The following is a 25522-nucleotide window of genomic DNA, read 5'->3' on the forward strand; positions in this document are numbered from 1 at the left end:
CGATAGCCTAGAAAGACTACTCAGGACAGGGAAGATCGAGGGAAAGAGACCGCGCGGGCGCAGTCCGACAAGGTGGTTCAATCAAATCTGCACCACACTAGGGATACCATTCCACGACGCCCTTCATGCGCCCAACTATCAGAGGCGCTGGAGTTGGAGGGACATTGCAAGAAATAAAATCCTGTCAAAATATGTTGGTCACGACCCTCAGCAGTGAGAAAAGGACGCGAGGGGAGGTGCCTTGAGAAGCCGTGAAGCATTGTAATTATGCCATTGTTGCTAGGCAAATTTATGACATCTTTAGTTAACATTATGCAAGTACTATATTAAATGAAATGAGTAAGCCAAGTTTAATTTATCTGTAATTATAATACTGGATAATATTTATTGACGGCTTACATAGGTACCGACTTTCAGAGTAAAAATTCATGTTTTATTATTATATACAATAAGACAACAGTAATTAGATAATTTCAAATTTTTTTATGTTCTCCACCCATCACAAGTTACAAGTGACACAGTTTGTTATCTAGTTTACTAAGTTGTGTATATATTTTTTACGTGCTGAGATTGTTTTATTTTGACTAACTTCTAGAGCATTAGAATAAATTTTAATTCTTTTTTATGTAGTCTGCTTATTAAAATACTTTACTAAAATTTGGAGATTTCATTTATTTCAAAATCAATTGGTTTGCGTCAATAAATTTTGACCGTTACTTTAGTTACAAATTTTTGTGGTAATCTTGATAAATGCTGGCAGCACTACAAGGGTGTTGCCCGGCGCCGGTTTATATGACAACTGCCCAAACTGACAACGTTCGTAATGATCAAACACTTCTTTTATGTTTAATTTTAATTTTCGAGTAATAAACTGCAGCATTGGTTTTCTACTACATTTAATATAATTATGAAATGATGACTGGATTTCAGTATTATTTATTTGTTTTGCTTTGTTATAGCATTACAAAATCCGGTGCAGGTTAGTGTGATAACCCGCTGATTTTTATTCAAAAACAGTTCAAGCGCAATGGGCTTATTTTATGCATCATCCGATCTTTGAATATTTAGAGCGATTGCTAAAACTCGTACACTTTTCACTCCACAACAAATTGTTTTAATGAAACTTGGTTTTCAATAGCTTCTCATGATCAAATATATTTATTATTTTTCAGATTTCGTGCGTTATTATTACGATTACGAATGCAATGAGCCTTTGGTAGCTAACTCTAAACTATCGGCTACTTCAAGCTTGCGTGATAGAGGACCCGAGAATGCTAAGCTATATGGTAAGAAATAAAAAAATATCGATTTAATACGGGCTTTAACATAAACGTCGTTTTGAAAATGTTGTGCTGCTTAATGTTAGACCTTAAAATCAGCTTAACTTAAAAAAGGCAAAAAGTACACCTGCAATCACTGTTTATATCACCTGATGAGTGTAATTATCAGTTGATGAGTAAAAATCGATTTTAAGTTCCCCTTAAATTGTTCTTTTACAAAATCCATCCCAAATACTAGGCATCATTTTGATTTCCTATTTGCAGGAGTGTCTTTTTCCAGTACTAGCTGGAAATGTTTTTTTTTAAAATAAGTACGGTTTAAGTAGAAGGGATGAAAAGCTATTTTGTTTATTCTAAGCTGTTACTATTTTGTTATATTTTAGTCAATGGTGCCTTAGATTTCAGAGTGTGATATAAGCTTTATAAAGTGTTATTTAAATGATTTACAGTGAAATAAATGGAGTAGTATTGGAATCCTCTGTAATCATTTAGTGTACTTCAAATTAAAGAATAAAGTGTTTTTAATGATGCCTGTAATTTTTGATCACTCTTTAAAAATATCATGAAATAAAGTTTAGTAATTAAAAAGTTATGGTTAAGTAATTTGAAAAAAAAAAATGGTTTTCATCCCTTTATCAATTTTTGACTTACTTAATTTATTGTGAAATTGTTGTGTTCATTTTACAATTTGAAAAGCTTTATGTTTTTGTGTTTGGAGCATTTTATAAAAGCTCACAAGGCTTGGTTTTCACAGTATTAGGTAGTATTAATCATAATAAAATATGGTACAATCATATTTTAATTAAAAACTGAGATATATCACACATTATTAATATGTTATATATACATCATAGAAGTTTTTAATGGGTCAGTTGAAATGGGTGGTCAATCAAATCTTTTACAAATAAATATATGATATATATATAAAGACTTAATATTTTTCTTGTTACATAAATGGGTGAATGATTTCACAACCCACCTGATGTTCAATTATTACTGGATCCCATAGACACCACAATGAGAGTACTATGCGCCTTGAGACATGAGATAATGCCTCAATTGTATAGTGTAATAGATGTCAAACTTTTCAAATCAGAATGCATTACTGTTTTGTGGCAAATTGAATAATTCCAGGCATTTTTTTTATTATATAAGTAGCATCTTTGTGCTATTTATAGAACCATATAATGGTAGTAATACTAGTTTAATAATAAATATTGCTCTGCCAATTTGTTGTAATGGAAAATGTAAGGCAAAAACTTTAAATTGATTCGAGGCTACAAAAAATAGCTACCATATTTTATCACTACTTTGGTATATTGTTTGTTCTGCTTTACTTTAAAAGTTCACTAGATTACACAATCAATCATTTGAATGAATGTTTATTGCATGTTAAAAGTTTTTTTCCAAGTGTTTTTTGATTATTTTGTAGTTATAACATATTAAAAGAACAATAAGATTAAATAAACAGAAAGGACCTGAAACCATATTTCGTTGGTCTGCAGGTCCTCAAAACTCTCTGTAATAGGACCCCAAATTATAAATATTGCAGAGTATTAACAAAAATGGCCAACAAAGGCAATGTGCGATGGGCATTTAATACACGTGAGTGGCAGCCAACGAAAGAAGAAATATTATTGGCTTCAAGTTATATACAAAATGAAGAAAAACAGAGGATATCCAGATTTGTCTTCCAGAACGATGCTAAATCGTCACTTATTGGAAGACTCATGTTAAGAAAGTATGTACAGACCTCAACATCGACTCCTTATGATGAGATAAAATTTGGTAGAGATGACCGTGGGAAACCGTTTTTGCTTAATCCTATTGATTTGAAGATAAGTTTCAATGTTTCTCACCAAGGAGACTTTGTGGTTCTAGCTGGATGCAAAGATTGGAATGTGGGAATTGACGTCATGAAAATTGAGCCACCTGTGAACAAGAATATCCCAGAGTTCTTTCGGATCATGGCCAGGCAGTTCTCACCACGAGAGTGGTCGACTATACGCAGTTTTTCAACTGAGTTAGAGCAAATTGCTTGTTTTTACCGTATATGGTGCTTAAAAGAAAGTTACGTAAAGAATGTGGGGTTTGGTATAACTGTTCCTTTGGATGAAATCAGTTTTCAACTGAAGAGTTTACATTTAGAAATGGGCAAAATTGTTACTGATACTGTTCTCTATGAGAGGAATGCTTTGAAGGAGGATTGGATCTTTGAAGAGACATTGCTCGATGAGAAGCATGCTGTAGCTGTGTCTTTGCAAAAGAAAGATAATTCAACAGATGCGCCAGTATGCTATGAGGTTTTGTCTTATCAAGAGCTGGTTGAGGAAGCCAAGTCTTTGTGTAGTACTGATGAAACATTTAGTGATGAGTTTGTGAAGAAACAATTGAAGAATTTTTAATAATAGCGTGTATTTAGTCTATTTATGGGATATTTAGTTTTTAAATATTAATAGCATTTTATGGGGTCTGGTTATATTGTAATTTGTCGGGATTTAAGCTTTTAAATGTGAGACTAGTAAATTATATATATTAAAAAGAAAAAAAAAATTGTAATTAAAACTAACACCAAAATGAAACTAACCTTACAAGGAAGGATAGAACGATTTAAAATAAACTTTTGTACACAAGGTACAAACGCTTGGACTGCTTCGGAGAGTGATTTCGATCAGCAACTGATTGTTGACTTTGGCAGTGTTAAGAACATAACCAGGATCGCAGTGCAAGGTCGGGCTCATTCCCAAGAGTTTGTCCAGGAATACCATATCAGCTATGGATCGAATGGCCTAGATTACGTACAGTATAAAGCTCCTGGTGGTGAAGTGAAGGTAAAAATATAAATTTTTCAGCAGAAAGGTGCTGGTATGCATGTTTTTGGTTTTGTAGATTCTGTAGATAATGCAGTAGATAGTCAAATAATGTTTCAATTGGTGTAAAACTGTCCCCAAACACTTCTTTCTAATGATAATAATATTTCAACATCTATCTTATAGCCCTTAAATGCAGAATAATTTTACACAACGGTCAAATTAAATATGGTTGCAGCAAGCAGACCTGTTTTTGATAAAAAAAAATTTCAATGTCATGGTTAAAAAAAAAGTAATCATAATAAATTCACTGATGTAAATTTTTTATTGCATTCGGAAATTCATGCATTAAAGGGTTATTTTACTAAATAAAATGTAAATATCACACTGTAAATAATTACACGGTTTGGTTACTAAATTAACTAACTGTAACGGTGAAGGGACATCGGCTTGGACGCCCTTCGAGAACTCGTACTACCAGCATCTGACCCTGGACTTCCACAAGCGCGTGGAACTGCGCGGTATTGCCACAAAGGGGAGGTACGCGACAGACGAATATGTCACGGAGTACATGCTTCAGTACTCTGACGACGGGGAGAGTTGGAAACTTGTGGCCAGGAGGGATGGGTACACGCAGGTATTGTATAACTATAGGTGCTTGGCTTGACACTTAGAGTTGCTGGAGCCTATCAATGATATGGAATAGAAATTAATAGTTGCGACCACAGTTATGTACATAATATTTAATTTTGATTGTACAAATTAATTTTCTTTATAATAACCCAACACTATTAAATTATATTTGAGTTAAACATTATTATTTAATGCCTGTTTTTTTATATTTAATAGTAGTTCATTGCATGTAAAGTATGATTGTGGGACCTACATATGCAGAGCCACAGCATATAGTTTAGGACTTTTACTGTACTTACTTTAATGTAATAATGTTTAATGAATGTATGAGTATGAATGTAGTAGTACTACACTAGTACAATAAAATACTTCCTTGACATTCATTAGTTGACATATGTATTCATAGATTACAAGAATAAACTCCAGTCGGGCATCGGAGCTGACACTCACATATTTTCTTTTAAACAGCAATAAATCTATTTATTTGTTTTTTCTGTTATTTGACCTTTGCGCTTAAATAAATAAATATGGAACCTACGCGGTTCGAGAGGTGAAAGGCTTTTTTTTATTGTTTAGATGGATGGACGAGCTCACAGCCCACCTGATGTTAAGTGGTTACTGGAGCCCATAGATATCCACAACGTAAATGCGCCACCCACCTTGAGATATAAGTTCTAAGGTCTCAGTATAATTACAACGGCTGCCCCTCCTTCAAACCGAAACGCATTACTGCTTCACGGCAGAAATAGGCAGGGCGGTGGTACCTACCCGCGCGGACTCACAAGAGGTCCTACCACCAGTAGCTATTTGGTTTAAGCGACATTTCGCTTAATACGCCCCATTTAGCTTTGTAATTGCGTGTAATTTGATACTAGTATGAACAATTTGATGTTTTCAATTGAACATCAATTATGTTCACCACGTTCAAATAGCCTGTGCGAAACAGCAACGCTATTTTCCTCACCGCGGCGGAAGCGAGGGAGAGGCGTGGACTTACAAAATAAAACGACGTGCATCAACGAAAAATACAATCATTGTCGGTCCCGTAAAATTGTACTAATTTTGATCCGATTTAATAAATACAGTCTACTTTTGTTCGAATAAGCCTTGCACCCAACATCTCATCCCAACGGCGCCAGCATAGCTGAAGAAGTTTTTTTGTCATAATATTTTTACAAAACTTTGAACTGTAAATGGCACCTCTGTAAAGTTACAAAAATGTCGTTTAAACCGTAACGGTCTTACACCCGTCGATATGATCTGATTGGTATGATGGACATATATCGAGGTATCATACTTCACACAATCAACTGGCTTACATGTCGGTAGTCTGGCAAACGATTTATGTAGAATAATAAAGCAGGCAGCAGCGTGATAGCTAAAAAATAAGACTATATTTTAATGTAGTAAACTATTGTTGGGTCAATCTACGGCACCTCTGGTATATGCATGCATTTAAATTACTTTGTTAGCAATTATCATGCTTTTATCTATCTCTACTCTGTGCGGAATATTTTGTTTTCTAAAATTTTCTTCAACACATCCACATTTCTGATACCTACACACTATATTGCTTGTGGCAGTGGCAGAGGGGCTAATATTTTGAGTAAATTATGTTTAGGTTTGGACAGGGATGATGAACAAAATTAAGTACATAATTAAATAGAAAATCTGGTGTTTGTTGTACAATTGACATACAGGTCTAAACCACAATAAATGTTTTTCATTATCTTTAAATGAATTACTTGAGCGGTCGATGACCCGAGTCCTTTTATAAATCACAACTGGTATGGTACTGTCGTGATTGAGATTATTGTGGTAGGTACTTGCCTTGCTGATGCTCTCCATTCCATGTTGTACATTTAAAATTCAAACTTCGTATTTGTGCTACAGTTTGATGATGGCATTTTTATTGTGATGTGTATAAACGTCGGCAACCGCTTAACCCCAAGTGGAACGTATGTATGGTAGTTTTCATTCATCATGGTCGTATTCTTCGAAGCAATAAAAAAACATTCGATCGAAATCTCAACTCTGAACTGCAATGGGATATACGATTTTTAAATTGGAATATATGATGCTAACACTACATAATTCGTGTTTAGCTTTGTCTATGCTAAGGGCGCATAACATTTCATACCACCAGTTAATCTGTGTCCCCAAGGATACGTTTCGGACTTAGAGTAAACGTCCGAAACCCTGGCCGCGCCCGTGCCTGTGAAGCAAAGCTAACTTTGCTTTGAAAATGAAAGCGAGCACCATGGACATGGTCTTACATACGTGCGTTGCTCTACCGCGGACGGAATCGGTCACCGTTCTCGTCGAACCCGTCGCTTGCGACGCAGGGCTCGACGAGCGAATTAATCGACACAGCCCACTGAGTTTCTCGCCGTATCTTCTCAGTGGGTCGCGTTTCCGATCCAGTGGTAGATTCAGCGAAGCACTGCTTTTGCTAGGACCAGTATAAGCAACACTCCAGTTTGAGCCCTGTGAGCTCACCTACACGTTAGGGCGAAGCTGAAATAGCCTCTCGAGGCTATCAGCATAGGAAAGGAAAAAAAAGCGGATAGAATACATACCTATCACAGCAGCTGAAGGTGGGGCAAGTGGGACGAGAGGGAGTATCGCCCACTTAAACTGCTGCCGTACTAACAACGTGCTAAGCGGGTCGATTTCGATATGTCATAGGCGCTGTAGTAGAAAGGTAGACGCAGATGCAGGCTGCTCTGTGTAGACTAGGCGTGCACACCTTACGGAGCAGTGGAACCGCGGCTTTATACCACGATCATTTCGAATTATGGGTATTCAATAAAGTGTTTCTGTTCAACAGATGTTTCATGGGAACCAAGACGGTGACACGGTGCGAAAAAACGAATTCGAAGTGCCTATAATAGCTCAATATTTGCGCATTAACCCGATGAGATGGCGGGACAAAATATCTATGAGAGTTGAAGTTTACGGTTGCGATTACGGTGAGTTTCCAGTTTTGTGAGAGTCCAGGTTTGTTTTATAACGGTACCTAGGATGTGATACTCAGACTTAGGCGTTCTCCTTTACATGACAATTAAGGAAGACTAGAGCTCCCGCAGTAGTCGAAACTCGACTATAATTAGTTGAAATTGTAAGTTTTTACACTATTATGATTGTATTTTATACTTCTATAATCACAAATTTCGCCAAAGTTACACCATAAAAAAATATTAATAAAGACAAACAATATTTAATCTATTCTCAATTTGACCACAAACGTCAAGAACAAAAGTTTGACAATAAATAGTATGCATGCGTGTGTGCGTCAAATACATGGTATGTAATGTTTTCTTTATTTATTTAATGTATCTTTTATGCATTACTTTAAAAAAATATTAGCATTGTGCACTTCTCTTCTATATTCTCTATAAGTGTGGAAAATTTCATACTCCTCCGTCCGCGTAATTTACGTAAAAAGGGATACAAAGTTTTTGCTTCACGTATTATATTAAGGAAGATACTACGCAATCATCATCGTCTGCAAGGTTTTTCAGAGAACATTTCTGTCATATTCTCCTACCCGGCTTTATTAAGAAACTGTTCTTAACCCCTGTTGCCCTTCCCTGCTCTAACTAGGAAACCGTTCTTATCGCCCTGCATTTGTAACTCTTTTCGTGCTGAGCTTATTTTCACATATTTTGTAGAATGAGAAAAAGTATCTTTTAAAAAACTTATAGTTAAAAAAAATACAAAAGTCAGTGCTAAATTCACAGAACAATAATTTCAAATGGTTGTTGTAAATATTATTCAATTATTAAAAACGTTATACGTGCGTACACTTAGACACGTCCGTACAGGTCTATATTTAATACCTATAATTAAACTTTTTTTTATTGCTTCGATGGGTGGACGAGCTCTCAGCCCACCTGGTGTTAAGTGGTTACTGGAGCCCATAGGCATCTACAACGTAAATGCGCCACCCACCTTGAGATATAACTTCTAAGGTCTCAAGTATAGTTACAACCCGCCCTTCAAACCGAAATGCATTATTGCTTCACGGCAGAAACAGGCCGGGCGGTGGTAACTTATCGTGCGGACTCGCAACACGTCCATCACCATTGTAAATATATCACCACCAGGGTACCACCAGCGTACCTATAATCAAATTTGGCAATAGTTGGTATTCTGACGCTCCGCACTTTATAAACTCTCATAGAGAGTCGATTTATCGTCGGTTCGCGCTCAAAGAGCTAAGTTAGCAGACCAGCCCCCGGCTCGACAGTGGCCTTGAGCCGAGCTTATTTAATTTATTATTGTTCCATTTTTATAACGCCAGTCGCCGACACTCTGTACTTCAACGGGTCGTCGCTAATAAAAATGGACCTGCTCCGGGACCCGATATCGGCGTCCCGGGAAGTGATCCGGTTCCGGCTGAAGACGAGCACGGCGTCGGGCGCGCTGCTGTACTCGCGCGGCACGCAGGGCGACTACCTGGCGCTGCAGCTCAGGGACAACCGGCTCGTGCTCAACATTGATTTGGGTAACTTGTGCTTTACTTTTTTTTTTATTGCTTAGATGGGTCGACGAGCGCACAGCCCACCTGGTGTTAAGTGGTTACTGGAGCCCATAGACATCCACAACGTAAATGCGCCACCCACCTTGAGATATAAGTTCTAAGGTCTCAAGTACAGTTACGACGGCTGCCCCACCCTTCAAACCGAAACGCATTACTGCTTCACGGCAGAAATAGGTGGAGTTGTGGTACCTACCCGTGCGAATTAACAAGAGTCCTACGACCAGTAAAAGATAAAAAAGATGATGGACGCCGACGGCTCACCTGCTTTCCAATTGTAATCTATCCTACAAACATCTGAAAACTGTCCCAACCTTCACAGTGGAGCGAATGATCACTTCGTGACAGAAACAGGCAAGATGGTAACTGTTGTCTCTGCTAATTTTTGACTGGGATCCGGTAAATTAAGTTGTTAAGAAAGTTCTAACTATGAATGTGAAAGGTTGACCTAAGAAGAAAGGGATGGATAGATGATAATAATATGTGTAAGATAAGTGAGCGAAGAAATTATATATGATAGAGGAGTATGGAAGAAGAAAACATGTTGCGTCGACCCCAGGTGACTGGGAGAAGGGCAGGATTATGATATGATTCGCTAAATTAATTGAATTTCGTGTGCCCCCTCATAATGGCATTGATGACGAGCGGCATCACGCCAAGGGTCGCAGGTTCGAGACGGGGTGTGTGGACTAATGATCACAGACTTGGCTTGTAATGGCTTCAAAATACTGTTCCATGTTAAATCAGTCTTTTACTGCTAGAGTTAAGTATTGAGATAAAATAGAGCTTCAATAATTGAAGACACGAGTGGATGAAGGGGAAATGAAACAATTTGTTAATTTTGAGAAAACGGGTTACAAACTTGGGTTACTTGTACTTTTTCTTCGTACATAACTCCTTCATCACATGAAATTTCTAAAAATAGCCTTTAAACTTGGAGTTTTAAGGTCTAATATGGTTTATAGGCACATAACACCTTAATTCTAAGTAAAAAATCAAAAATCTTAAAAATAGTACTCTTAACCCCCTTCATCCGCTCATGTCTTCAATTGTATATATTTATTTGTACCCAGGGTCCGGCATGTCTACGTCTCTGTCTGTGGGCAGTCTTCTGGACGATAACATTTGGCACGACGTAGTCATATCTAGGAACCGAAGGGACATCATCTTCTCTGTGGACCGGGTTATAGTGCAGGAGAGGATCAAGGGAGAATTCTCCAGACTCAACTTGAACAGAGCTGTGAGTACTGTAGGAATGTGAACTAGTGTAGTTTGCGACAAAGGAAACAGCCTCTTTTCAGATGTTAGTATAACAAAAACTAACGGTTGAGATTAAGTTTTTTTACAATGTCAACCATCATCCTTTTTTTATCAAAATATTATTTCTTTTTGTTATTTTTATGCGTCTAAAATGCTTTTAGTTTATATTTTCAATAATTTTTTGGAAGAAATCTTTAAGGCATGCTTAGAAACTATCCCATTATCCAGAAACAATTGGGTACGTGTGTGTTTCATGTATACTAATATTGAGTACATTATAATTGAGAGTATTCAATACTAGGTGAAACCATAATATTGTCTGCTAGTCTACAGCATTATACAAATTATGTCTAAACTGTTAGAGCACTGTAAATGAAGAAATGACTACAGTGTCAGTTTTAAAATATTACAAATTAATTAATTTAGTATTACCTTGTTACAGTTGTACATAGGGGGCGTGCCGAATTTACAAGAGGGTCTAGTCGTGAACCAGAATTTCACAGGCTGCATAGAGAACATGTACCTCAACGCGACCAACGTTATACAAGATTTGAAAAAGGGCTATGAGAGTGGCGAACCATTTAAGTTCCAGAAACTGAACACCCTGTACGCGTGTCCGGTGAGTAGCAGCGACCGCAGTGTTCTAACGTCATTAAAAAATAAATAAATATATATATATATATATTTTTAAGGGATTTTACGACCTGGTAACTAAGACCTTTATGGCATGTCTTATTTTAATTTATATTGTTATTTTTATGAAAAATGATGAAATGAAATGAAAATGATTAATTTGAGATATTAATCAATTGGGATGAAATCAAATGAGATGCGATGAGATGATATGGGATGAAATATAATCTCAGTAAAATTGTGGTCATTTTAGTGGACTTTTTGGAGGATCCCGAGAAGCTACGTCCAGCGGCCTTGTTTCATTTTCCCACATTTGTGCACTTTCACAGATACTAAACAGTTAATAAACTACCGTTATTACACATTTAAACCTGAAGAAACACTAAATAAACATAATAAAACAAATCACGCAACTTCCGTCCTCGCGTTCCCGCCAAAAAGTCCCAAAAAAATTATTTAATTATAAAGCACAGATAATTTAATCTTCTAGTTTTCTCTATGCCCGTTTTCGTTACTCCGCTGTGTCTGTGTAGGAGCCCCCTGTGGTGCCGGTGACGTTCCTGAAGGAAGGCTCGTACGCCAAGCTGCGCGGGTACTCCGGCGGCAGCGCGCTCAACGTGTCGCTGGAGTTCAGGACCTACGAGCTGCAGGGGCTGCTGGTGTACCACCGGTTCAACACCGAGGGATATGTTAAGGTACCTGCTTATAGGACAGAAATATGTTTAGAATTTTACTAGTTAATGTTACCGGTGCGTGTCGGTGACGCGATCAGAATGAAAAAAATTAAAGAAAGAGAAAAAACACGAGTGTAGTTTTGTCTCGGTCTCTCGAAAGCGATGCCATTGTATATATTATACATTTACGTACATATTACCATCGTACGAACCTGACTACATGACAATGGTGTAAAACAACTGAGATGCGGACGCGGAGACAAGATGAAATACTATTTTATATTCACGTTACAGCTTGTAGCCGGGTTTGTTAATATTTAGTTATTTGTCCATCAGGTATATCTTGAAGATGGTAAAGTGAAAGTCGAGTTGGAGACGGCCGGATCTCCTCGCGTGAAGCTGGACAACTACGTGGAGCTGTGGAACGACGGTCGCTGGCACTCGCTGATGCTGACCCTGGCCCCGGACTCGCTGGTGCTGTCCATGGACTCCAGAGCCGTACACACGTCAAAGAGACTGCGATTTCTTACCGGCAGCTATTATTTTATTGCTGGTGAGTGTCAGATTTAATGTGCAGTCGAAGCGTTCCTCGTGGGTGGCCATGGTCACGTCATGCTTGTATCGTTCGGATAGCTGTGTCCAGGAATTCAACAAAATGACAAAATTATATTTTTATACTTTTATTAAGTACTGCTTTTTACAATTTTATATTATTCGATTCACAATAAGTCTGCGGCTTATCGCTTATGTTGTTGGTGTTGTGCACGTGTCTCTGTCGCGTCTCTCTGCCTTCACGTTTTGTCACCCCGCACTCCGCTTCCGCGTGCCCTCCTCGTTTGGGTATCGTCGCCGACAGTTGGGTTTGTAGTTATAAGTTGTATACTACACAGCAACCAGCAGACTGGCAAACATTAACATAGTATCGTTTCTTCAGGAGGCAAAGCCCCACCGCGCGGCTTCATCGGTTGCATGCGCAAGATTTCCGTGGACGGCAACTACCGCCTGCCGACGGACTGGAAGAAGGAGGACTACTGCTGCCCCAACGAGCTCGTGTTCGACGCCTGCCAGATGATCGACAGGTGAGTAGTTGAGGTCGCGCCGCACTGTGCTGACGGAGCCTCACCCTCACCCTCACCCTCACCCTTACCCTCGGCCGGCCCGCAGGTGCAGCCCCAACCCCTGCGAGCACGGCGGCCGCTGCGCGCAGACCGCTGACGAGTTCTCCTGCAACTGCCGCGACACGGGCTACGCCGGCGCCGTGTGCCACACGTGTGAGTACTGACGCTTCGACGATATTTAAAGTAAAGGTATTATCCTGAGAATAACTCATTTCGAGAAGGCGGCACGACATGAGAATCCCCTAGTCGTGGCCTCTGGAAACTACATACCCGATCCTGTAGACCGAATGGTAAACAGTCGACGTCGAAAGCACATCGTTACGGATCCCCCTGATCCATTAATGGTGCTTTTAGGCACCACAAGCACCGGTCACCGTCCTCGTCGAACCCGTCGCTTGCGACGAAGGACTCGACGAGCGAGTTAACTGATAGACACAGCCCTCTGAGTTTCTCGCCGGATCTTCTCAGTGGGTCGCGTTTTCGATCCGGTGGCAGATTCTGCGAAGCACTGCTCTTGCTAGGATCAGTGTTAGCAACACTCCGGTTTGAGCCCCGTGAGCTCACCTACACACGTTAGGGCGAAGCTGAAATAGCCTCTCAAGGCTATCAGCATAGGTAGGGAAAAAAGAGAATAAATTTTTAATGAGGACATGTAAGGACAACAGGTTTGGTTAACGAGGAGTAACAGTAGTTCTTCGATGTAAATGAGAATGTCCGCAGCGGTGCACCCGTTGTCGTGCCAGGCGTACCACAGTGTGTCGGCGGCCCGGCGCTCCGCCAGCGTGCACATCGACGTGGACGGCTCCGGCCCGCTGCCGCCCTTCCCCGTCACCTGCGAGTTCTACTGTGAGTACGCGCCCTCGCCCCCCAACCCCTCGCCCCCGCCCCCGCCCCCGCCCGCAGTAACCGCACCGTCGCTTGCAGCGGACGGCCGCGTGATAACGTCGGTGAAGCACTCGGTGTCGCAGAGCACGGTGGTGGACGGCTACCAGGAGGCGGGCAGCTTCCGGCAGGACGTCATCTACGACGCCAACCGGGCGCAGCTCGAGGCCCTGCTCAACAGATCTGTATCCTGCTCGCAGCGGCTGGACTACTGGTGCAGGCACTCGAGGCTCATGAACTCACCTAGTAAGCTCTAATATAAATAGATCAATAATGAATTAATAGTGAACGGTGTTCGGTAAGACAAATGTGATAGCACTAGATAACTAGTAGTCAATAATAACGAGGAAATATTACTTAAAAACTAAAAAAAAATACATGTGTTTGTACTCATATATTAGGCAAAGCTATAAAACAATTTGTGTCGTCATCAGCCCTTGATGTGTATCCAAATTTTCAAGCTAACAGCATGACTAAAGTCGGTGAACACACAGACTGTTAGAGGTCAAGCTTAGAAAAGCGCAGTCAAAATTGTATAATCTTTGTAGTCTTGTATATACTCTATGTCAGTCTATGGAGTATTTGTAAAAAAATGTCATTTAAAAAAAAAATGTGTGCGTGTACTAGTGTACACACGTAAGAAGTGAAACTTGTTTATGGCCTTATTTTTCGAAAAATGATCTACATGCAACTTTCTAGAAATTGGTTAAATAAAGTTAAATTAGATAAAGTTTAAACAAAAGGATTTTATTATCATAGACATGAATACAAATAATACAATTATTTCACTTTACCTTTTTGCTACTAAGATTATTACAGCATTTTAATAATACATCTCTTTGATATCATAATACCCTGGTACTTTTCTTCCTATAAATTAATAATAATAGCACGGTCCACGTGGTGTTAAATGGGGTTCCTGAGGTTCGTGAAGTTTGACCCACCTTGAGACATGAGGTCGATTTCTCAAATCCGAAACCATGCTTCAGAACATACCGCCGTTAATTATTAATAAATCTCTTTGCTATCATAATACCCTGGTACTTTTCTTCCTATTATTTTACGTAATAACAGTAATAAATAGCACGGTCCACGTGATATTATTAAGTGGGCTCCCTGAGATTATTGGAATTACAAAATGATTTCCGTAATCCACCTGGAGACATGAGGTCAATTTCTCAAATCGGAATCCATACTTCAGAACATACAGCCGTTAATTAATAAAGAAGGCTGTACGTCAGAGTAAAGTTATAATAATACATCTCTTTGATATCATAATACCCTGGTACTTTTCTTCCTATTATTTTACGTAATAACAATAATAGCACGGTCCACGTGATATTAAGTGGGTTACCTGGGATTATTGCAATTACAAAATGTATTCCGTGACCCACCTTGAGACATGAGGTCGGTTTCTCAAATGCGCATCCATACTTCAGAACATACAGCCGTTAATTAAAAGATGGCGCGTAACGGAAAAATGTGACGCGTAACCGAAAAATGTGACGGTAAATTTTTTTCCAACGCCGATAAGGAAGTTTCACTTCAAAAAAGAACAAAATTCCTTGTATCTTCATTTGTGCGATTCTCTATTTAAACTGATAAAGAAACGAAAGGAAGGAGTCTGTTCAGCGGTGGCTCGCTGGCATCGGATTGTATTGTGTTCACGAGTACTTTTACTGATTTTGTACTTTTTACTCTGTCTATTTGTGTCGCCAACCAGCGCGTAATGAACCTGTTATTACCAACCAACACGGGCATTCCCGATCCTGCGGACAGAATGGAAAGCAGTCGACGTCGCCCCAAACACGTCATTTCGGATCCTCCTGATCCACTAACGGTGCTTTTAGGTACCTCAAGCACTGGTCACCGTTCTCGTCGAACCCGTCGCTTGCGACGAAGGGCTCGACGAGTAATTTAACCCTTAGACACAGCTTACTGAGTTTCTCACCGGATCTTCTCAGTGGGTCGCGTTTCCGATTCGGTGGTAGATTCTACGAAGCACTGCTCTTGCTGGGGCTCGTGTTAGAAACGTCATCAGGTTTGAACCCCGTGAGCTCACCTACTAGTTAAGGCGACGCTGATATAGCCTCTCAAGGTTATCAGATTAGGTAGGAAAAAAAAAACAAAAAACCAACACGGAAAATTTTGATTTATATACAAATATTTAAGTACAAAGACACGAAATTGTCAAATTTCACTTAGAATAAGAAGCGAAGAAACAATCCTGTCAGCGATTAGTTCGCGGATCAAGTGAAGGCGCAGGAGTAAGTGTGTGTGTGTTGTGTGCAGGCGAGGAGTCCAACTTCCAGCCGTTCGCGTGGTGGGTGTCCCGCTCCGGCCAGCGCATGGACTACTGGGCCGGCGCCACGCCCGGCTCGCGCATGTGCGCCTGCGGCCTGCTGGGCTCCTGTCTCGACAACACCAAGTGGTGCAACTGCGACGCAGAGTACGCGCAGCTGCGCCCCGAGGGTGAGACCCCCCCCCCCCCGCCGCGCCGCTCCCCACCCCGCATGAGCCGCCACTCACCCCCCGCCCCCGCCCCCGCAGAGTTCCAGTCGGACGGCGGCGACATCACGGAGAAGGAGTTCCTGCCGGTGAAGCAGCTGCGCTTCGGCGACACCGGCAGCCACCTCGACGAGAAGGAGGGCCGCTACACGCTCGGGCCGCTGCTGTGCGAGGGGGACGGTGAGCGCCAACACTCCGCCCCTATCTATACACATTGTATGCGCTGCTGAATGTGACGTATACAACTTGAAATTTAAATAGGAAGAAATCACTGATAGTCAAAGAATATCCGTTTATTAACTACTTCGCTAACAACTAACTAATTCTATCTGTCTGTGGTGAGTACCGCTGTATATAAGAGCTGAACGTGTACTGGCGCTTTATACTGCAGTTTGAGTAAAGTAATGTCAAAGTGCTGATGCGAATGCGCGCGTGCCCTGTACATGTACATGACTCGTACACACATCATTTAGACTTACCGCTATTTGACAAAATAACAGACCCTTTACCAACATTATGTTTTTTTACGTTACAATGTTCACGATTGACTTCCACAATGAAGGAATAACATCGTGCAATAAAAATGAAACTCGCAAAATTATATTTATGCGTAATTACTGGTGATAGGGCCTCTTGTGAGGTGTGGCCGCACGGGTAGGTACCACCACCCTGCCTATTTTTGCCGTGAAGCAGTGATGCGTTTCGGTTTGAAGGGTGAGGTAGCCGTTGTAACTGTACTTGAGACCTTAGAGCTCATATCTTAAAGTGGGTGGCGCATTTACGTTATAGATGTCTATGGGCTCTAGTGATCATTTAACACCGAGTGGCATATGAATTCGTCCAATCCAAAAAAAAATGATTAAAACTGTTTATACCCTCAATATTTCCAGCGTTTAAATTCACAACTGTAGTCGTTCGTGACCAGAAACAACATGTTTTTTGTAAAGAATGATTGATTTCATGATGATTCATATTATCGTTCTGGCGGTGGACCCTGGAGAGCCAAGAGTTACTCGGTATACGTTGATTCTCCGTTGTCATTACAGATTTGTTCAACAACGCGATCACGTTCCGCGTGGCCGACGCCATCATCCTGCTGCCGACGTTCGACCTGGGGCACAGTGGCGACATCTACTTCGAGTTCAAGACGACCAAGGAGAATGCTGTTCTGTTGCATTCCAAGGTAAATGGAAAAAATTAATAATATATAAATATAATATAAAAGTATAAATGCACTTTTGTTGAGTTTTTGAAGTGAAACTTTTAATGCGACTTCCAACAGGGTTGCGTTAAACATTTAATGCTCCTGGAGAGGAGGAACAGAAAGAGACAGAACGAGAGTGAATGTGTGGCACTCGAACGCATGGGCGTAGTATGCCTGTTACACGCCAGCGGGAGCGTTAGCAACGAATAGCGGACAATATTCGAATGAACATTTTAAAAATAAATATCTATCATTTAAAATGTATTATATAAATGCTTAGGATGTCGCCTCTCTTATACACAGCATTTCCTATTACAAGAGCAGTCTGATTTAAGGATTAAAAATAAAGAAAACCACTACTCATCGAAAAAAAAGTTTCACTTCATTCACGTGCACCAAGTTGCACGCGCATCATTTTTTTTAAAGATGCGTTTTCTTTTAAGTTTTACCTATCTTTCTGAATGTAAATGGAGTTAGAGTGCGATTAGATTGTTAATAACAACGCTTCCCTTCCCCAGGGCCCGCAAGACTACATAAAGCTGTCAATAATCGGAGGGGATCAACTGCAGCTGCAGCTGCAAGTGGGTGACACGCCTCTAGGGGTGTCGGTGGAGACCAGCAACCGTCTGGCTGACAACCAGTGGCACTCCGTGTCCATCGAAAGGAATAGGTATGATCATAAACGAACTTTCAATCACAACGTATAATCTGTGCTCTTGTCACTTGTATAAAATAAACTTAAAACAAACAAAACGAATCCGTCCGACGGGGTACACATCAAACGAAAAACAAAATTGTTATTTTTATTTAATTCCGAGCATTTTCACGTTTATCTACCTTTTATACGTTCTCTGGACTTCCACAAATAATTCAAGACCAAAATTAGTCAAATCGGTCCAGCCGTCGTTCTCGAGTTTTAGCGAGACTAACGAACAGTAATTCATTTATATAGATTACATATTACAGATTACATATTAATGATTTGAAATAGTTATAAAGATGTATGTTCTGCTGGCACAGGAAGGAGGCCAGGCTGGTGGTCGATGGAGCCTTGAAGAACGAGATCCGCACTGTGGGCGGCACGGCGCGCGCCCTGCAGCTGTCCACGGGCCTCGCGCTGGGCGCCGCGCTGGACCGCAGCGACGGGCTGGTGGGCTGCCTGCGCGCCCTGCTGCTCAACGGCAGGCCCGTGCACCTGGCGCCGCTCGCCCGCACCGGTACCCGCACACCCGCCCCCTCCACGCGACGTGCGTGCGAGCGCCGCCAAGTGCTAACGCAATCCCGACCTTATGTGCAGGGCTGTACGGCATATCCGAGGGCTGCGTCGGCAAGTGCTCGTCGTCGCCGTGTCTCAACAACGGCACGTGCATCGAGGGCTTCGACTCGTACACGTGCGACTGTCGCTGGACGGCCTTCAAGGGCCCCATCTGTGCGGACGGTCAGCTATTACTTACTTACCATCAAAATGACATTGAATTTTATTGTAAGATATTAGTGAAACGAGAAATTTCATATAAAATTTATTATTGGCTTGTTGTATTTTCGAATGTCGTCGTTAATTCGATAATTCATGTAAAATTTCCTATATCATTTAGAAATCGGCGTAAATCTCCGACCGAACTCGTTGATCAAGTACGACTTCCTGGGCTCGTGGCGCTCCACCATCGCTGAGAAGATCAGGGTCGGCTTCACCACCACCAACCCGAAGGGGTTCCTGCTCGGCTTCTACTCGAACATTTCAGGAGAGTACTTGACTCTGATGGTCTCCAATTCCGGTGAGTGTCAGTTAGCGAGGTCGCCCCCTCCTCCCGCCCCCTCCACCGGCGCGTGACGCGGTGCCGTACTGTGCAGGTCACCTGCGCGTCGTGTTCGACTTCGGCTTCGAGCGGCAGGAGATCGTGTTCCAGGGGAAGCACTTCGCGCTGGGCCAGTACCACGACGTGCGGCTGGCGCGGCGGGACAGCGGCGCCACGCTCGCGCTGCAGGTGGACAGCTACGAGACGCAGGAGTACCGCTTCAACATCAAGGAGTCGGCGGACGCGCAGTTCAACAACATCCAGTACATGTACATCGGCCGTAACGAGTCCATGGGCGAGGGCTTCGTGGGCTGCGTCAGCCGCGTGGAGTTCGACGACATCTACCCGCTCAAGCTGCTCTTCCAGCAGGACCCGCCGCCCAACGTCAGGAGCCTCGGAGGTCGGTGCCGCCCACACATTGCGCCTGCCCTGGAGGCGTTATTTATTAATTTTTTTTTATTGCCCTATAGGCAGACGAGCATACCCACCTGATAGTAAGTGGTTACCGTCGCTCATTGACGTCACCCACTGCCTACCGCTTAATACTCTCCACAAGCCTCGTTTGAAGAAGGTCATGTCATAACGCGCAGGAAACACCGTAGAAGGGAGCTCATTCCAAAGCCGGATGGTACGTGGCAAAAAATACCTCTAGAAATGCACTGTGGATGAAAACAGTGTTTCTAAGTAGTGTGGATGAACTCTGCTCTGGTGGTGGGAGGTGCGATGGTTATATTTAACATTTGGAACCTTTGTCAACTTATAAAGTTCTCAGTCTATCTCGCAGTCTATGACGAAAAGTAATTCCCGTGCTTGCATCAGGAGGAGTTTTGCATGAGGACTTCTGCGGCGTGGAGCCCGTGACGCACCCGCCCGAGCCCGTGGAGACCCGGCCGCCGCCCGCCCTCGACCTGCAGCACGAGATCAACTTCCGGAAGACGGACGAAGCCATACTCGGAAGTGCGTCTTCTGCATACATGTCTCTTCAGCTTAGTGACAAGCAGCTCTGTGCGCCACACTACGCACGCGCGCTGGTAGCACTGGCATGTGTGGGGTGATTACTAGATCCCATAGATGTCGCTAAGAGATGGACGTCTCAAATGTATTGTCTCAAACTGTTAATTTCAATAATATTCTCGAGCCGGAACGCATGGCTGCCTTGCGCTGGGAGGTCCAGCTTCCACCGTTTTAAAGAGTTAAATTCGATCAGTGAGGGTACTCTGTCATGATATGAGGCAATACTGGTAATCCGAGAGCAATATGAAAAGAGAAATGTTCTTTATTTTATTGCTTAAATAGGACGAGGTCTTAGCCCATCTGGTGTTAAATGGTTACTGCAGCTCATAGACATCTACAACGTAAATGCGCAACCCACCTTGAGATATAATTCTATAGTTCTATAGTTACAACGGCTGCCCCATTCTTCAAACCGAAACGCGTCACTGCTTCACGTCAGAAATAGTCAGGATGGTAGTACCAACCCCTGTGGACTTACAAGAGGTCCTACCACCAGTAATTACGCAAATTATAATTTTGCGGGTTTCATTTTTATTACACGATGTTATTCCTTCACCGTGGAAGTCAATCGAGAACATTTGTTGAGTACGTAATTTATTAGAAAAATTGGTACCCGCCAGCGGGATTCGAACACCGGTGCATCGCTTCAACACGAATGCACCGGACGTCTTATCCGTTAGGCCACGACGACTTCAAAAACTGCTCGAGCTATAATCGGGCGTTGTTGTGGACAGCGGTGCTGGGGTTCATCTTCCTGCTGCTGGTGGTGGTGGCGGTGGTGCTGGTGCGCGCGCTGTCGCGGCACAAGGGCGAGTACCTGACGCAGGAGGAGCGCGGCGCGGACGGCGCGGCCGACCCCGACGCCGCCGCGCTGGCCGCCGCCACCGGGCCGCGCGTCACCAAGCGCAGGGAGTTCTTCATCTAACTCTACAGCTGCAACAAACTACACCCACACAAATCACACCAAAAGCAATTTTCTATACATTACATTGAAGAGTGAAAGGCTGTTTGGTTTAAACGACAGTTTTGCAACTTTACAGGAGGGCCATTTAAAGATTAAGATTTGGAAAAATAATAATAAAAAAAAAAAGTGTGGTGTCGTGGGACACCGGATAGAAACGAAGTTCTTTATTATAAAAATATTAATTTGAAGTTCTATTCGAGGTATAAAGAAAATAAAACTGGAGGTTTCGCAACAACCCACGGTCATTCGGTAACGTGCGAACTTATTGTGGTACACTTCATTCATGGTTGTTTGCATAAGAGTTAGTGTATTGCGCAAACGAACGCTCTGAGATCGTGGTCAATGAATAATAAAAAATATGTTATTTTTTGTACGTTATTACAAAGTTAAGTCGTACACTGTGTGCATTACTAATAAAAATCTTACGTTACGGACGTTTTTTCCCGGTTAGGGTACCCCTCCGCATCCCTGCTTCAGATATTTGAATGGAGTAAATTTAATTGAAGTTCAATTGTTGATGCTAATACCAAATAAAATGCACCTTTAATTACAAAGATAAATGTCGTGTATTAAGTGAAAATATCGCTTAAGTCAAATAGCCTTACACTCATCGATATATGTAACCTCTAAATTGCAGACTTTTCTCGAAGTTTAGTTCGAATTTCGTTATTGAACTGATATAGAATTTAGATTATTAATTGATTACATTAAACAATTACTGAATCTACGTGACAATTGATCATTAAATCTTAATGCAATCGTATCGATATTACCACAAAATAACAAGATAAAAACAAAATATTTGTTTTAGTAAAATAGACTGAGTAGAAACGACTAAAAGGCGTAGGCGCTGAGGACGCACAGAAATGAATCTCTTTTCTCTAACGACAACACGAATAAATAAAAAATGTTAACTAAAAATCTCCAATCACACATTAACATTTTAAATATAAGCGGACAGACAATAATCTTCAAACATGAAGTTATCTCATAATAATATCACAATCAAATAAATTTTAATTATACATTTATATAACCGCTTTACGGACAACAGTTTCGCATAAGTTATTCTTAAAATGTCATTAAGCGCACATCAGTATGTTGATTACTAATGCCGGCCACTCACATGCGCATGTGAAGGGCCGTCAGACATTCATTCAAAGAAATTGTCGGATTTTGCCATCTGTGGCAGCCGCGTCTTTCGGCGGCTCAGAGAGGGCAATGACCTCGCGTAGCACTTGCCCCTTCGTTTATCTTTTTTTTTTTTTTTTTTTTAAGAGATTTTATGACCTGGTAACTGAGACCTTTAAGTCATGTCTTATTTTATTCTATATTCTTAATTTTATGAAAAATGATATTATGGAGTGAAATGAAATGAAAATGATTAATTTGTGACATTAATCAACTAGGATGAAATTAAATGAGATGATATGAGATGAAATCTAATCTCAGTAAAATGGTGGTCATTTACTAAGATTTTTGAGTGGACTTTTTGGAGGATCCCGAGAAGTTACGTCCAGCGGCTTTGTTTCATTTTCCCACATTTGTGCACTTTCACAGATATTAAACGGTTAATAAACCACCATTATTACACATTTAAACCCGAAGAAACACTAAATAGACAAAATAAAACAAATCACACAACTTCACTCCTCGCGTTCCCGCCAAAAAGTCCTCCTTCGTTTATCATCGTTTTAAAGTTGCCAACCTAAAAATCTCTTTTGAATTTTTAAACTCCGTTTCTTATGCTAGTTTCATAGGTCGAATAAGTACTTGTAATTCGACGCTCTCGGGAACTCGCACAAAATGTAGTTTTTTTACACAATTTAGTACACACTATAAAAATCGTTTGATTGTACAACACTACTGCGAGTGCTTGGTCCCCTTTAACTTTAAAATCGATTAGTTTTTCACTCGACACTATCAAACTTTTCTTCTCCCGTGTCGTGCCATTTGGCTGCTAAATATCATCACCTTTAGTGTAATGATTCTGTAAAAACATGGTATAAATAAGAACATAACTATCATGGTTTATAATTATAATAACAAATAGTGTCTATACTCGATGTACCGATTAGTTTTAGTTTATCTGATAAAATGTATTTGAAAAAATATTTTATGAATACTCTAGAAATAGTAGGTTGATTTTTATTTAGACTGCCGATTTTAGTTGTAAGATTTTTATTTTTATTTTATTTTTCCGTCCAAACCCTGTGTTATTTGAGTATATAAAATTTTTGTGTGTTTATAAATTCGATTTTATGAATTTTCTATTGAGTTTTTTGAAGAAGAAATTGTTTTAGCAAGTTTAAAACTTTCATTATATTTATATCGAAACGACAATTTTTTTTAACTTCACATACATCCCGGTATTGCATTTTGTAATTGACATAACAATATTATTGATGGTAAGATTTATTTTAAACGAAATTAAATAATCGTCATAGTATATTTTTACACCATGCTAAATAAATAAAGAAACTAGGCCACGCTTTAAAAATAATTTTGGCAATCGATAGTGAAGTGCTTTATAATTGATATATGAATTATCGATATCGATTAAATTAGAAAAGTGCACTTTCGCATTGTAATGCAGGGGCTCAAAGGGCAGGGCGACTGCTATCCCACTGAGCTCCGGTAACGAACACCGTATATAAATATACAACAAAAATACTAGTTTTTTTATAAAATCAATATCGATAAATAGTGGCGTCGTAAATATCGATAGTATCGTGTGTATTTGTACGTCGAATATAGTAGAGTGACGTGCCTTAATGGTTTATAAGGATGCGAGGCACACTAGTGTTATACATAATTAGGGTTGTTGTGCGTTTCAAAAAACTTATTTTTAATAAAACCTTGTGTCGGTAATGTAAAGGCCGTGCCGACTGTCACTGCGACCTTATTTGTAAACAAATTATTGATGTCGACAAGGTATCGTTTGTTGGATAGCTTTAACCTCACAGCATCGCTTATCGTTCAGTGGACTTGCTATCCATTTGCAGCGATAGAAACGAGTAGTCGCAATGTAACGTAAGGTGCGGTCAATGTAACTGACGGTTAATGTAGACCTTTGTTACGCACAACTTATTGAATAGGTTATGATTTTAATTCGAAATATCACAAATAAATTTTCCACAGATTCATTATTGCTGTAGTTTTATTTATACTAGTGGTCCCGCAGTAGTCGAAATTCGACTATAACTAATTGGAATTGTAAGCTTGTACACTATTATGATTATATTTTATACTTCTATAATCACAAATTTCGCCAAGTTTACACTATAAAAATATTAATAAAGACAAACAATATTTAATCTATTCTCAATTTGACCACAGACGTCAAGAACAAAAGTTTGATAATAAATAAATAGTATGTATGCGTGTGTGCGTCAAATACATGGTATGTCGTGTGTGTAATGTTTTCTTTATTGATTTAATGTATCTTTTATTCATTATTTAAAAAAAATATTAGCATTGTGCACTTCTTCTCTATATTCTCTATAAGAGTGGAAAATTTCATACTTCTCCGTCCGCGCAATTTTCGTAAAAAGGGATACAAAGTTTTTGCTTCACGTATTAATATATAGATTTTAATACTAACACCGATTAAGGATGTGACGGTATGCAAACCTTTTTTTTTTTGTATTGCTTAGGTGGTTGGACGAGCTCACGACTCACCTGGTGTTAAGTGGTTACCGGAGCCCATAGACATCTACAATTTAAATGCTGGAACCCACCCATTTTGTGACATGGGTTCTAAGGTCTCAGTTCAGTACAACGGCTGCTTCGCCCTTTGAATGCTTCACGGCTGAAATAGGTAGAGTGGTGGTACATACACGTGCGGACTCTCAAGACTTCCTACCACCAGTAAGCAAATTACAATTTTGCGGGTTTCATTTTTATTACACGATGCTATTCCTTTACCGTGGAAGTCAATCTTATCCTTTAGGCTACGACGGCTTCTTATAATTATACGACTGATTTTTGGACTGGTAATTGTTGGCGACGTAATTGGGACATCGACCTTAAGCCGTCCAAGGTGGCGGTTTCGTGATGTCTACAAGTTACAGTAGTCAGTAAACAAGGGTCGTCATGAACTGATCCAGAAATCTAGTAAATAAAATTCTGTAGTTAAATAGGTACTGAACACACAACATCATGCTCTACTGTAGCTCGCTAACTGCGTGAGGTAGTCTCATC

The 25522-nt window shown here is 40.6% G+C and overlaps 1 protein-coding gene across 2 annotated transcripts; it reads left to right on the top strand.

Moving 5' to 3' along the window:
• The first annotated feature begins 768 nt into the window (after window positions 1-768).
• On the top strand, window positions 769-22141 carry LOC101742657 (neurexin-4). Of its 2 annotated transcripts, none has more exons than XM_004931162.4 (23): window positions 769-979; window positions 1173-1286; window positions 3915-4111; window positions 7554-7695; window positions 9030-9233; window positions 10340-10506; window positions 10969-11145; window positions 11693-11854; window positions 12170-12386; window positions 12768-12912; window positions 12998-13104; window positions 13672-13797; window positions 13876-14079; window positions 16126-16305; window positions 16384-16521; window positions 17388-17524; window positions 18064-18215; window positions 18566-18762; window positions 18843-18983; window positions 19141-19320; window positions 19397-19741; window positions 20161-20298; window positions 21090-22141. In XM_004931162.4, the coding sequence occupies exons 1-23, from the start codon at window positions 913-915 to the stop codon at window positions 21278-21280; spliced, it is 3828 nt and encodes a 1275-aa protein (XP_004931219.1). In that variant the 5' UTR covers window positions 769-912; the 3' UTR covers window positions 21281-22141. The 2 variants fall into 2 exon arrangements, with proteins under 2 accessions (XP_004931219.1, XP_012550195.1); XM_012694741.4 differs by lacking the exon at window positions 3915-4111 and adding an exon at window positions 4531-4727 and having other exon boundaries at window positions 788-979.
• Window positions 22142-25522: the final 3381 nt, after the last annotated feature.

This window comes from Bombyx mori, chromosome 9 (assembly GCF_030269925.1).
Source record: "Bombyx mori chromosome 9, ASM3026992v2".
NCBI lineage: Eukaryota > Metazoa > Arthropoda > Insecta > Lepidoptera > Bombycidae > Bombyx > Bombyx mori.